The sequence below is a fragment of the Tyto alba genome, unplaced genomic scaffold (assembly GCF_018691265.1).
Source record: "Tyto alba isolate M040663 unplaced genomic scaffold, T.alba_DEE_v4.0 Super-Scaffold_40, whole genome shotgun sequence".
NCBI lineage: Eukaryota > Metazoa > Chordata > Aves > Strigiformes > Tytonidae > Tyto > Tyto alba.
Genome location: NW_024881316.1, coordinates 19,070,060 through 19,085,746, shown reverse-complemented (window position 1 = coordinate 19,085,746; position 15,687 = coordinate 19,070,060). Strand labels below are relative to the sequence as shown.

Genomic DNA, 15,687 nt, shown 5'->3' with positions numbered 1-15,687 from the left:
TCTAGATCATGTTATGAACTAATAGCCAACATAATCTTCTATTCAGAATCTCAGGTTTTATGCAGTTATACACAGACAAGAGGCATTTTAAATCAAAACTGTCTATCCACATTCCACTTTTATATCTCTGAGGGCCAGAAAAAAAATTTTCCTTAATTTTGTTTAGGGAAAAAATCCTCCCCAGGCTAAAATCTTGTATGTCAAATCTAATCTCAAGGTGAATTATAAACTGCTGATAATAAAGCTTTATATTAATGGAAACATGGCTGTAGCCCTCACTATAATATGGTATCTCTGATTTCAATTATACTTTGCACAATGCAATATATCTTCAGGAGTATCTCATGTAATTAATTGGGTAGTGGTGTAATGTAGACTTGAATAAGGAGAAAACTGGGCATTTGTCGTTTTACAGAGATGGAGAGGGATTTTATTAGTCATTTAGTGAGAGCAGCTCTTTCCTGGTGCCAGTGGATTAGTGCATGCTGTATGGAAATTATTCTTCAGTATTCTATTTTTGTCTCTCAGTGAACAGAGTTTAAAGTTACTCTGGAATTACACAGAGAAGCTATACATGATTAGTACAAAGTAAAATTGATTTAAAATAAATTACTACTGCAAACCTCTTTTCACAGAGTTTCACTTTGGTTCTGGCATGAAAAGTGGATGGGTTTTTTTTGCTGTAAAATGGATTTTATCAATTAAGATCAAAGAGCTGTAGAAATCAGAGATGGAAGAAATCTTGTTAGGTCATCTCTTCTAGCAATGCAAGAACATTTTCCACAGCATATTTCTCTAATACATAGTCAAATTTCCCTTTCAAGACTGGAGTGAAGGGCTTCCACTGTTTCCCTTAGCAGATTATTTCATAGTTAAATAAACTTTCTTTATTCCCAACCGCATCTCTGAAATTTCCTTTATTTTTTTACTATTTTTTCTGAATTACAACTTTTTAGATTTTTCTCACACCAGCTTTGTTTATCAGTGTCAATATCCTTCTAAGGTTTCTGAACAAGCTTCTGCATTTGCCTCTTCCAGACCCAATGATTAAACAAGCTGTATCACTCTTCTATATTTTCCCCTTGATCCAGTGTTATTAATTTCCCCAGTTCACAGGCATGATTTGGCTTCTGTCAGTTTAGAGCACCAATGCAACTCACTGGAGTTGTTCAGAAAGTGCTATTCAGATACTTGCCCGCTTAAATGGAAGCTTGACCTTTTTTCGTAGCTTTTGTAATTGTTCATGGATTGCAGTTCACTACTTACCCATACCCCTGAGCTTTTTCAGAATTATGCCAGCTAAGTCTCTGATGCTAAATAATTGCATGTGTCTTCAGCTTTTTAGACAGTCCCTTTATTAATTACCGTTGCAGATCTCCATCATTAGGGCTCTTCGTCTTGGAAAACAGATGACCAAGTAGTGAATAGGGAGTGATTATACATATTTCCTATAATATAAAGAACAGGAGCATCAAATCAAATGGCAAAGGGATAAACAACATGACTTTATTTGTCACACTATACATATTTAAATTGTGGAATTCACTACCTCAACACATTTTGGATGTCAAAATTACAAATAATTATAAAACATGATTAGACTAGTGGAATAATGTAAAAAAGTGTTATGAAGCACAACAGAGTAAGCCTCTCCCAAGGAAATTCCTAAACCACTGAAGAACTAGGGAACGTATTGCAGCAGAAATGTCACTTATACTTGCCCTTGTCTATATCATTCCTGAACCATCACTGCAGAACCTGGTCAAATACAAAATACTAAATGAGACAAACCATAGATATTATCCCTTACAGTCATTTGTTATTTATATTCTACTAACATTAATACTGAAGTGGATCTCCAGCTGATCCTTGAAAAAACTACCAGCTTCTAGTCTAATTTTTAATTTGGCTGAAATCATTCTCGGTTTTGCAAGTGGGTAAAAGAACAGCCATTTGAAAAGAAACATACTGGTGTGACCAGTTCAGCAGTTCATTTGATGTAAGAGATTTTTTTCCCCCTTACTCCACTTCACTCAGCTGCTGGCTCTCATTAATTTAAATTATAGAATGGGCCAGATGGTTGATTTCTGAAAGCATTTAGGTATTTGTGGAAAACCTTTTTCTCAACCAAAAGAAACACAAGTACATTTAATTTAAGAAAAAAAGTGTACATACAATCATGATTAAAGTGTTGATTTGCATGTTTTAAGCTTGTTGTATATCATATAGAAGCCAGGAGAAAAAATTAGTAAAATGACAACTCCCAGCTGGGACCATAGGGAAACTTCCATCCTCATAAATTAGGATTCTCACTGACTTCATGCTTCTGAATATGTTCCTCTCTCAAAAAATAACACTGCAGTCATTTCAAGGCAATGATGTAATAGCCAGGAGAACCTGATCATGTACCTAGAGGCATCAGTGACAATATTGCAGATGACTTTCAGTGGTGCACCAGCATCCTTTGTTTTTCAGAAATTCACAGACCTGTGGCAGTTACATACTTCTATGTCTTAGGAGAATAGGCTCTGACAGAACTTGTGCTGTATTTCACTGTATGCAGCCATGGAAGAAAGTGAAGGGCAAGCACAGAGCAGATGTTCTTTACTATATAAGTTTAAAATAAATGTGTTTGATAGTTTCTTGTTGAGCCCTAGAAAAACCCTCACTGAGATAAACCTGTGGTATGACCTGTTTGGTCATAACCTGTGTGATCTAACAGCAAAATTGCAGGAGTTACCACTTTCTGACAATAGCACATTTTTACGTATGTTGCAGTCTGATAGATATGTCCTTTTAACATGTAAATGCTGATAGGCCGCAAAACCTAGTAATACAGCTATGCCAATAATATTTTCAGTGTGGTCAAGCAAACTTAAGGCAAAAGACAAATGCTCCAATTTTATAAGTCACAGTATCTAGCAAGCTACACATTTCTTCCAAAATTTTCCATGTTTTCACTTGGGATTCTCAGTCACATGGATCAATGATATCACATCTATTACTGAGCTGTAGCTTCAAAATAATTGTTTCAAGCATTTTTCAAAGCTGGTCCTGTAAACTTCACTTCATTATCTGCTGTATCATTTGGAGGTGCAATAGCAGATTCTTCTTTTGTAACCACTAAGCCTTTACAGTGGTAGATGTATTCTAATTGCACCTTAAAAATAGGTCCTTCCTCATTAGAAATATGTAGATGTCTTCAGGTGCTGGTTTACTTCGGAATGATGAAGACCTATGTCAAGGTACACTTGTACAGTGATCCCCTTAATATGAGTGAGAAGTAAGAACTTAGCTACTTTAAGAATTTGGGCATAATGTCCTCACATTTTTCTTACCTCCAAATCCTTTGTTGTTTCCATGTTTTCATGCTACTTACTTTTGCTGAACTGTTTAATATATTTTTAAATACTCTCTTTCAAAAGTGCTAGGTTAAATCAAGCCTTGCTGATTAAAGATAGCTTCTCCAAAGCTTGTTGGTTTTGGTTGGTTGAACTGTTTCATAGACTGTTCTTTATACTGCCTCCCAGCTCTTTAGGCATCACTTTAACAAGTGCTACAATGATCTTCATATTACTGTATATTGGAGCATCGACTTTTTACTACAAAAACAGACAATATGTCACAAAGTGGTATTATTAACGGCTCAGAGGCCAAACATTTTCTGCTTTCTACAAGTCAAAGACTTGTAAAATTATTTCTTTCAATTGCAACAAAACAGAACAGCTTACTAAAACCTGCATGCTTGTTAAACCAAGTAAAATCAAAGTCTGATGAAGTTAGTAACATTATTCATCTTGAACTAATGGGTCTGATTTGTATCTCATTGTGGAAATTAGGGACAGTTTGAAAAGGCTCATTCACTATGACTTAAAGCCATCTTATCCTACCACAAAAATTGGGGTTAAATTGTAGCAGCAAGCCTTTTTCTTTTCTTGGGGTAATTTTCCCTCCCTTTAACTCTCTTTCCTGAAGGAGAATGTATCTTTTCTTTCCATTCACATGTTCTTTACACTCTTTTTTTCAGCTATTCCAACTGCTGTTTCTACATCTCTTTAGTTTTTTGCAAGCCATTCAATTTCCAACCTTAGGAGAAAAAGTTAATTTTATCTCTTCTTTATAATATTTCTGCTTCTTTCTGATATAATTTGACTTTATAATTGGTTTCCTTTAGAATCTGTAAAAAAATCTGTGCTAAATTATTTGTGATATGTCTAAGCAATCATATTCTGTTGCACTGTATACAAGTGAATATTTCACTATTAAATCATTCTTGCTTTATATCAGATGCTTTGAATCAGATTTGTCATAAGTGTAAACCAAAATCATTGCTTTCTCCATCCAGATTGTCATTGCAAACAAACAAGCTGAAACTATGGAAAGTATAGATGGCTTCGGCTTGATTTTGCTATCATTTATTCCATTAAAATCAATGGAGTTGTACCAATGTAAGCCTGATGTAGGAAAGCAACAATTTCTGATCTAAATCATAGATAGCTGTATAAACAGTATTAATATGATGGTAATTTGCAAATACCACAGAAAGTATAGAAATAGATATGTTTTATACACCAGCAGGTTCAATTACATTCAAATAACATGCACATTTTGCATCCCAGTGAAATGCACTCTGGTTTATTTCAGAGAAAATAATAAGATACTGGTCTAAAAAAACTGTATGCAAAGTCATGCATTAATCTTAAATTTTCAAGAAAAAATCTACAACCTCTCACAGAATACCTAATTTATATCTCATAGGAAAACAAGAATGTTATTTAGACTCATTAATATGATTTGGTGAATAGCCCCTTGTTAATGCAACCTCTTTTTTCTTTCTTTTTTACTGCTTAATAGAGAAGAAAATCACGTTATTCGGACCTTGACTTTGAAGTAAGTTTTACTGAATTATTCCTGATTATTAAGAGTATTTTCCTAAAAGTAAATGTGAAGTGTTCATTTCAGCAGAGTTTAGCCTTCTGACATAGTAGATGTCATAGGGTTGTTCCATTGATACTGTACAGAACATGATGATCAATTCATTAAAACTACTTTGGTGCAACTTGTTTGTAAAATATTCTGAAATCAAACTGTCATATGGCAATATTAACCATCATGGTTTCAATTTTTAAATTCTCTGCCTCCTCATTTTCATCTGTTTTCCTTTTTTTTGTTTGTTTGTTTCATTTTGCTGGCTATCTATCTATTGAAAAAGTATGACACTTTGTAGGACAGGCCATGGTGTTGCAGAAGGTTGCTTTGTTCAAGAGATTCTCAATTATTTGTTCTATCTCTCTTTCTTCAATACTAATTTACTGGCATATGAGTTTCACATCCAAATAATGATTATGTATGTGTCAAAATTTGAATGGCAAAGTGCTGCTGTTGTCAAAGCTTATGGATCACATGCTATATAAAAAAACAAGTTCTTCAGGTTGAATATCCACAATTTCAATCTCAAACTACATTGAATGAGAAGGTTTGGTTTTGCTAGTTAATGACCATTTTGTTATCTCAGTCAGTATGACTAGGTCTCTTAGAGTTTTGTTTATTTGAGGTTTTTTTCCTCTAGTCTCTGCCAGAAGCCATATAGCAGTTCATTTTCATGGGGATATTAATAATTTATGGATTTGGGGGTTTTGCACAGGTTGTCTGCTCGAGCATGTAATTATTTTGATATAATTCATTATGTGTGTCTCCAGAGAAGTTGAACAATCATAATATTTACATAGAACCTACAGATCTCAGGCTAGACTTTAACATCCAGTAATCAGTATATATCAACCATAACTTTATAAATTACCCTTTCTGTTCACATATGCAAATAAAAAGCAGTTTTTATTATTATTCAGTGTCTAAGCACAGCACATGTACTTTCAGATTTCAGATTCTATTCCATAGGGAAGAAAGAGTTAGAACTAACAAAGTGCAGTCATAGCAGTGGTCATAGAAGCCTTGCAATGAAAGAAAGGTTTGCTCTGGTGACCTGCTTTTGCTGAAATGCTGACCTTCCATGTATGATGGTTTCTTGGTACTTTAACATCATGCCTTAATCTCTTATGTCATTTTCCCCCAGACAGTATAGTGATCTTAAGCAGTCATGTAATGTCTCAAATAATACACCAGACAAAGATTCACACAGTAAGTTTAAGGAAAATAAAATTAAAATATTTTCCTAAATGTGCTTTAGGATTAATGCATAGAAAGGAAAAAGAAAAACATGAATCAACAACAAAGTTCTGATGAGCAAACAATTCTAAAATGAAATGCAAGCAATAGGAATAGTTTTATAATTATAGTGATATAAAACATTCTGAATTTTACTGTTTTTTATTGAAAGGTAGGAATATCATGCTGTTCACAATGAGAACATTCTCTGTGGAAACAGATACTAAAAGATTCTTCCTATCACTCAGGAGAGCATAATCCAACACCAAATAAACACTATCAATGCTGTACACGTCATGCTTTCAATAATCAGGCCTCCCATTACATATCTTCTTTTGACTCACATAGTGTATTTAAGATGCTTACACTTTTTTTTTGTCTTGTTTGTAGCACTGTTGCTCCATCACCTAATATTTTTAGAAGTATGATTATAATGCAGGAAAATACATTTGTCTGAAAAAAGGGAAGGATGGAGCTGTTGGGAGTCACTGCTGAAGAAGTGAGAGTGGCAATGACACTGTGTCAGTTGCTGCTGTGTTTTAGAAATACTGACTCTAACCCCATCTCACCTCCCTGTTTTATGGTTCCTCTGATTAAGCCTGTGGGCTTTCCTGTGTTCTCACACATAGCGTGGCTGTCTGTCTGAGGTAAAGCAAAATAAAAAAGACATAAAATGTTCAAATGCCACTCATATTCCTTTGCTCAGCAAGGCATACTGATGAAGGGAATTGAGATAGTGTTGTGTGGGGCCAAAACACTGCTATTCTGATACTTCAAAGCAGCTTGACTGCAAAATAGAATAGAGCCTGGAGGTGAGGTCAAGCTAGAATGATTGGTCATAATACTTAAATGTTTAACGCTTTCTCTGCTTTATCTGTGACCAGTGGCAGCTGGCACCCTCTAAGACAACGTCCTTCCACAGTTCTGAGGATAACAAACGCTATGGATGTGGTTCTGAGCATAACAAATGCTAAACACACAGTATGGACAAGTCTCTGCCAAGCTTGGCTCCCTCCATTCTTTTTCTTTAAACGGTCTTCCAGTAGACTCTACATCTTCAGCCTCTCAGACATGTCTCTCTGTATCCATGCAAGACAAACCCTCAGGCTATGCCTATCTCACTAAAGACATTTGGGTGAATATTCCTGGTTGCCAAAATGCCAGTTTTTATATGAATGAGTTTTTAGACCTTTACTATTTTAGTTTGGGTCACCCTTGTCTCTCTAAACAGTTCCTGAAAAGTCCTTAGGGAACCAGTGCAACCTAGGTACCATTCACAACTGGCAATTTTGTTGTATACTTCTTGTTTTGGAGACTAAAATGATTTTGTAGCATTCATGGAGAGCATTCCATGCTAGATGGTGTCAGAGAGTGGTCTTGTACATATTTGACTTATTACAGTAGAGTCACAGTTTCACTGGTTAAAAAAAAAAAAAAAAAGACTGTGCTAGTGGGCTGCAATGCGACACTCAATATAGACAATTTGAAGTAAAAATAAAGAAACATATGAAGAACCTTTTTTTTTTTTTTTTTTTTTTTTTTTTTTTCCTGAGGGCCACAGCTGAAACTCTGAGCCAGCTGCTGTGTAGTGTGAACACAGACAAACCATGACTGTACTCAATGCCATAAAATAGTCTCTGTCCCTGTTATCTCCAGTATATGTAGAAATACAGGTATAGCTTTAAGGGCCTTTGCAATGGGCTATAAATAGTAAAAGTCCTGTGACTGCTGGGTAGCGTTATAGGAAGCTTATGTCTTCAGTCAACGGAAAGGGAAAGAGATAAAAAGATGACATCCAAACTGGTCAGTTCTTATTATAGATTTTAGAGAGGAATCTCTCAAGAACTGGGCCACCTGTGTTTTGCTTTCCCTTTTTAAATAGTTTACCATTAAATTATTAAATTATCCCTTTATCTAGGAAAAAAGAAGACAGACTGGAACATACTGGGTTTAGTCTGTAGACAGAAAGTACTACTGCCAAATAATATAGTGTCCACTATTAGATTTTGCAAAGCAATTACTAATCTGTTGGAACTTTGAATTCTGTTAAAATGTACAATCATCATCCAAGAGCTTTATGGCTCTTTTCTTGCTATTATCAAGGATTAGCTTAGACTCATTCTTGCAGTCCGGTATCCAAAACATGACCCAGATTTATAGGTCTGGGCATTTTGGATCCTTGCTGCTGTTGGCTGTGGTAACCCCAGCTAAGTTCCCTCCAACCCCAGTCATTATGTTCTGTTTTTCCCTAAAGCTGGACAAGTAGCTCTTTCATGAGGGTTCATCACTAATACTTAGCTGTCAGATCAAATAAAATTCATTCTAATTATGTTGAACACAAATACAGATGCTGTGGAAATTCCCAGGAGGACTTTATAATAGATATGTGCAGACACTTCAAAAAACATACAAGAGAGATAAACAGTATTATTGGCATGCATTTTAGGATTCAAGATCACAATTACCTTTGAAATCTATGAGAGGGTCTGACTCCTGATTTCCCTAGCCAACCACCCCTCTGTCACATTTCTATGAGGCATTAATTGAATATACTCTGGTAATAACATTTATGCCAAATAATTCAGAAAATTGCCTTACTACCTTGCTCCCCAGGATTCTAGTGATCTCTAGCTTTTTTTGAGCTTCCACCCATGAGGGAGAGCAAGGATACAGAGGACAAGTGTGAATACCAGAATGTCTTCTTTTCTTTCCACAGGGCAGCAGACTCTCACCAGCAATAATACTAAATTGAGGATTAATTGCTGGAGCTGCATTCTTTCAGAATTTCATCTGCAATAGCTATTCATTATAACAACATTATAAACTTACACAAAAGTTTAAAATCATTCATACTAACCTGAAGACATGTCTCAAAGACAAAGCTGAAAAAATATGCCTGCAGGGAAAAATCCTTTCCCATTCCTGAGTTTGGCAACTGATCATACCTATAACATCTTGAAAACACAGCATGTTTCCATTATAGGGCTGGGAAGGCACTCCCCCATCTGTTCTTTTCACTTAGCTGTTTCATACAATATTTGACAGAAGGCATTTTTACCTGTGATAATGTAGAAAATCTCCAAGGCAAATTGAATTGCATTATTATTATTATTATTACTGCTATTCATAAGATTGACCACAAATCTTCATGAAAATATTTGTGCTTGAGCTCAGCTAAAACCTTGTCATAAGTAAAAAAGAGAGCTGGGCACAGAGTTATGTTTGAAGTCCTTTCCATCTTGATAGCCATCCACACTCTGAATCATCTTTGGAGAGTAGATGCTCATCTGAATAAGGCTTAGTCTTTTCAAAACACACATTTGATGTTACTTGTGAGGGGGGGTAGAAATGTAGGAGTGTCAGTTCAGTCTGACCCCCTTTAGGATGTGGGGCACAATAGTTATGGAGCCTAGAGGAACAATCACAAGAAGATGTGGCTAACTCAGGTGCTTCTAGAGGGGATGCGGCATTAATGGGCAAATCCCCAGCTGCACCTAAAGAAGGTGTGCTTTCAAAGGGCAGCATGAGAAGTTCCTTTTTCATCCTCTTCAGGTCCTGATGCTACTACAATTATCCTAGTATATATTGGTCAAGATCTCCAGCTCTGTATTGATAAAAATTATGTATTTTAGAGATTGATAAAGCTGTTTTCCACATTGCCCATTTAATAGAGAAAATGGATTAAACTCTCACAAATACTTTGTGGGTTATTTTCTCATAAAAGAGAAAGAGTTACCCAACAGAGTATATTTTCTAGAAAGGAGATAAGATGGTGCTTTCTAACAAAGGATTTAAAAGAAGTCTAGAAAATAAGAGTTAAAGTTGGAAATTTAAGTTACTGAACCTTCAGTTCAGATCGTTCTTTATAAGCAGTGGGGAGGGGTGGGTGACAGTGGGTAGGAATTATGGAATGGAAGCCAGGAAAACACAAAGAAACCAAAAGATCCATAGATGCATGTGCATACCAGTCGTTCTGCTATTAAGAATAAAAATTAAAGCCTTTTTTCTGGCAGATTTTCCACTGCAAGTGTTTAATTTCTCCTCCCACCTGCTTCTCCTCAGGAATAATGTAATGAACTAAGACATTTACATTATTCATATTTGCTATTTAACAAATTCTTGGGTACACGATTCAGAAAAATATCAGAAAGTAACATTCTGTATATTCCTAGCCTTCTATTAAAAAGTTTCCAACTGGAGATACTTGTTTCACAGTCAAATGCTATTTCCTGCTTTTAGAGCCAGTATTTTAACCCACCAAATCTGTTTTATTCCCTTCAGCATGTCTTCTTATTTCAGCCAATAATAATCTTTAAGGCAGAACCTTTCTTTTTAAAATTCTATGTATATGAAATTTGCTACATATCCCTGTCTACCATAACAGGATTAGCTTAAAAGAATCTCTAGGAAGTCACTCAAGTGAAACTTCCCTCATAAATCTAGATCAACTATCTCTAGTTAAATTATCTTTTGCAAGAAGTTCCTCACCAAATCCTGCAAAATTGTTTCCCTTATTCACCCACAACTCACGTTAATAGGTCTTTAATTGCTTGCTGTATCTCATGTGTCTTTTGTGAATAATGCTGCCAGTTTCCTGTTCTCAGAAGTGATTGAGGGAATGTAGTGATAGGATGAGAGACAATGGCTTTAAACTGAAAGAGGGTAGATTTAGATTAGACGTAAGGAAGAAATTCTTCACTGTGACGGTGGTGAGGCACTGTCACAGGTTGCCCAGAGCAGCTGTGGCTGCCCCCTCCCTGGAAGGGTTCAAGGCCAGGTTGGACGGGGCTTGGAGCAACCTGGTCTGGTTGTCCCTGGGGTGTCCCCCAGGGCAGGGGGGTAGGAACTAGGTGATCTTTAAGGTCCCTTCCAAACCATTCTATGAGTCTTTGATTCTCAAGCTATGAGGTAGCTTTATTAAGGATGATAAGGTTATTGCAGCATAGTAATAGAAATGCATGGGCAAGAGAGCAGTCACATTTCATGAAATTTATAAAAACAGAATGCAAATGAAAGATAAAAGTTAAAACTGGTATTGGTAAAGCATTATTTGAGGATCAGCTACTGCCAGTCCATTTTAAAAGGTATTAATCCAGACTTGGCAGAAGCATTACTTGCTGGGAAGAATCACACTCAGGCACTGCATACCTATGTTTGCAGGGTTTGTCACGCACGGTGCCAGGGAAAATCAGGCTTGACAATTAATGGACATGCATAGAGGCTGGTGTCCTGCACCTTTTCTGTCAACATTATTGGCTGCTGCCCTGGCTGTAACTCAAGTTCAAGAAGTTACAAAAGCTTAAGAAAAGCCAAGCTGAGCCCATCTGCTGTTGGATTGAGGTGAAGCATCCTCAGTCCCTCCTGTCCCCTGCCTACCCAGACCACAGAACCATGAGACTGGTTGAACAGTAAGCCGCCTTTGGCTTTGCTCTAGAGGCCAGTCTGAATCCATACCTGAGCATGAACTTGTTTGGAAATGATGCAGATGGTAGTCTAGGCTCAGAAGAAGGCTTCGTTCTCCGTATAGCTGCCAAGGCAGATAGATGGCCAAAGGTCTTCTCCAACTGTGGGGGTTGTTTGGGGTCCCCACCTCTTGTACAGGAGTGCCATATAATTAGATCTTGTGAAAGAGTGCCCTGTGCATGGTCAAGAGGGAGAGTGGTTTCCAATTGCCTGGTCCATGACATAAAAAAGCAAGTAACATTGAAAAACAGTGCCTACTTTTCTTAATATGAATGCTATTTCAACTGCGTTTTATGATGATCTGAATGACAGGAAGACGTCTAATTAAAAAGACATAACATTTGGGCCTTTTTCATTTTGGGCCAAGATTTCTGAATTCAATGTTCTCATAAAAATTATTCTAATAGAGACCATTACAAACTGCTGTTGCATTCCTGTAGAAATTAAAATATTAGCATCCATGCTGAAAACAGAAATTCTAGAAAATATTCCTAATGTGCAAGAGAAATAACCTTCTGAGAAATTGCCATCACTTTCAAAATATTTCTAGGCTAGCACAAAACCAGTGTCCCTTAATTTCAGCAACTCACTAAATGTGGGGTAAAAACAGTCTCTTGTACACAGGATTACTCTTGTAACCAGAGTAGAAAGAAGGCTCAGTGCAATTCACTTCCATTGGTTGAGTCTATAGGGAAAAGATGGCCCTGCCAAATTCAATTTACTTTATTATGTTTGGGAAAATAATGCTTCTCTTAAAAAAAAAAAAAACAAAAAACAAAAAAAAAAAAAAAAAAACAACAATAAAAAAAAACAGATTCAATTATAAATATTAGCAATTATGTTCCATTTTGCAGAAGGTCATGCATACAAGAAAGAGGCACATGGAATTGTTTCAAGAGTTAAATCAGAAATTTCAGACACTGGACAGATTTCGGGATATACCAAAATCAGGCAGTATGGTAAGTTTTTCTTCTTAGAAATTTAAAATATGATGGATCCTTAACAACAACAATGAAACAAGAGTCCTTTGAATTCAGTATTATTTCCTGGGAAGAGTTTACTCTGCACTACCTTTAGATAGCCTCAGAAATTTGAACAAAATATATTTTCAGTAATCTAACCTATGACAAGACTCATTAGGTTTTACAACTAGACCATAACTAACTCACTGACATCATTATAGATGACAAGTAATTGAACTGTAGGGAACAGATTTCAAATCTGTATGTTTCCAAAGTCTAAAGGGCTTTATATAGAGAAAGCAACTCACTAATGTAATTTGGCCAACAGAGCTTTTCCTCTAGCTAGGCAAGCAGATATTAAATTAGTTACTACAAACAAGTCCAGCTAAATTCACCTATATGTGAGGCGGTCCAGAAAACACACAGGGACTCTGTAATGCTGTGTCTTTTCCGTAATAGGTTTATAAATATTTACCATGGGAAAAGCAAAAATTAAATCATCCTGAGTTGACTCCGCTATCATCATAATTCAAAATTGTACACATATACTCATACACACATGCATAACACCCTGACTACATCTGATAATAAGAGCAAGGAAATAGTTGATTCTGCCTAATTAAACCAGCTAATTTAGTGTGACATATTTGTTGGCAGTAATATTATGATTAGTAATAATTTTATATATATTTTTTTAACGTGAAAATTGTTTATTAAATGGAGCTGAGCTAGAATCATTGTATTCTATAACTTTTTCAGAAAAGCTGATCACAGACATGAAGAAGAGGTATTAAACAGATATGAGGCCAATGGATTTACATCATTTACATCATCTTAATCCAGCAGAAATTTGGCCCTGATTCTTTGATGAACCTTTATCTCTGATATGTGTTATTTGGCACCCAGTTCTCGCTCACTTCCTCTTCTGAGATTTGCTGACATGTAAAGTTTGCACTCATCCCCCTATTTGAGATTTGCTGTCCATGTAAAGCTTGAATTAATTAAAAATCTCAAAGGGAATCTCAGTGGAAGATCTATGTTTACTCTGTTTTGCATTGGCACTGTGTTTCTGGAAGGTCTGCTAAGAAAAGCTGCCTAGAGGAATGGTCTATCTGTAAGACAGAGAGTAATCCAGGTACCTAAATATAGGCATCTCAGGCTATTTTAGACAGCCTCAGGTGTCTTCATCTACAGCACGGTACAGGCAGTGATGATGCAATTCTCAAGGGAGACCTGTACCTCTCATGAAAGACAGTTGGAGATCAGGCAGAAAATCCAAAAGCATCTAAAATGGCACAAAAGTGTTAGTGTTTGACAACTAAGTCCCACCCAACATGTTACAGCAGAAATCACTAATTAAATTGATCTTAGTCCATAATATCTTTTGCCCTATAAGACTTAGCATTCAAAAAAATATATCATTCAGTAGAAAATAACCAGCTTTCAGCGTGTTAATCCTAATATACATGAGTTCATCAGCCTGTAAAGCAAGGTGGCTCTCACAATATTTTCAAAGACTGGGTTTCCATGGTTCTGTCATGCTCCTGGCCCAATTTAAAATCCATCTGGCAATCTGTTTCAAACCACTCCATATTTCAGGAAGCAAGCTCTTCTCAATTACTTTCCCTTCTCGCCCACTTTTCTACACAACTGCTATTTAAAAGATGGCTATTGGTACTGGATCACTCAGCCATTCCTCATGTACGTTGGTTCTTGTGAAAGAAAGGGCTTAGCTGGCAGCTCAGGTAAGGAGCCTGCCAAAGAGTTGATTGTTCACAGAGAAAGAGTCGCAACAGTGCTGATCACCCGCCAGCCTGGCTCCCTGCAAAGCCATTTCCCCTCTCTGGCTTCTGTGTCTCATAAGAGCACTTTAGTGTTCAGCCTTTTAAATGGAAAACACTGTATTTCATCCTTGGTTTTAATTCTTCTTTCTTTGGTCTTCAGGAGAACTCAGCACCGAGCAAGGCTCCATGGGACAGTTTCAAAACCACAGGCGACTACCAACACTATACGACGATAAATGTATTAGACACAGAGACAAAAGATGCTTTAGAACTCAGACCAGCAGAATGGGAGAAGTGTCTGAACTTGCCTTTAGATGTGCAGGAAGGTGACTTTCAAACAGAAGTTTAACAAAAATGAAAACAAACTGAACAAAACAAAAACAAAACAAAAATAATTAATTGCACTGACAATAAAGAGACTTTGGGAATCCTGACGTTCCTGTCTGAACATTGTGACTACTTTATGTCAGGCTCTTCCTGTGCCAAATGTCAGTGGCTTTTTTCGTACAGTATATTCCCACTAGTGCGGCTAGTGGACAACCAGGTGTACAATTCTTACCATCGTGTGTTGTAAGTACCCGTGGAATGGATTTGTAAGGTAATCTTTATAGATAAACCTCAAGCAACGATTCATGTTGTAACAGCTTCATTTGGTTTAGTTTTCAAAAAACTTCACCATGAAGCACAATGTATATATTTATGCAGTTTTTAAAGTTTATAACAGTCTGTTTGGCCATTACTACACTTTTTACTTTATAATATAAAAGCAAAGTTTTTGTCATTAAATGAATGTCTGTTGAGCTACATTCTTCATTGCTTTAAATGCAATAAAGTAATAATCTCACTTTTATATGAATAATATATTTCACATCTTTATTATTGCAGTTTTCTCTGGAAAGCTCAGAGTAGCTTTCTCTGCTGCAGCTGTGTATAAAATATTTAAAATGTTGTATGGTGTAAATAAACCTTTGTCTACATATCAGTTTCTTAGTGCATTTTATTCTGTATTTGTTTAACTTAAATTTGCATATTTATAAAGTTTTCTTTAAAAACACACATATTGAATATGTATTTGGAGTTTTAATAGTATGTTGTTCTAGCTCCTGCAAAGAGTTTCTAAAGGGTATTAGTAGGCTCATATAGACATTCTGCTTTTTCTTATGTATTCTTTTGTGACAACATACCATATAAATTGGACTCGTCAGAATACTATTACAATTGTTCTGTTTATAAGAATTTTTCTCTTGCTGCAGAAAGACAAATAATGGAAAATAAGTTAAGTTTCTATCCACAGCTCCAAAAGAAAATTTTGA

At 36.1% G+C, this 15,687-nt stretch overlaps 1 protein-coding gene across 7 annotated transcripts in view; it reads left to right on the top strand.

The window, feature by feature from the left end:
* The window catches only part of ADGRB3 (adhesion G protein-coupled receptor B3), a 468,217-nt gene extending 452,866 nt beyond the window's left edge, over positions 1 to 15,351 (top strand). For 5 of the 7 annotated variants that reach the window (XM_042803555.1, XM_042803551.1, XM_042803553.1 and 2 more), the window contains 3 exons: positions 4,855 to 4,890; positions 12,483 to 12,587; positions 14,535 to 15,351. In XM_042803555.1, coding sequence (XP_042659489.1) covers positions 4,855 to 4,890; positions 12,483 to 12,587; positions 14,535 to 14,723 — 330 coding nt within the window. In that variant the 3' untranslated portion in view covers positions 14,724 to 15,351. The remainder of the gene's footprint in view (positions 1 to 4,854; positions 4,891 to 12,482; positions 12,588 to 14,534) is intronic. The other 2 variants (XM_042803552.1, XM_042803554.1) reach the window with 2 other exon arrangements.
* The last annotated feature ends 336 nt before the right edge of the window (positions 15,352 to 15,687 follow it).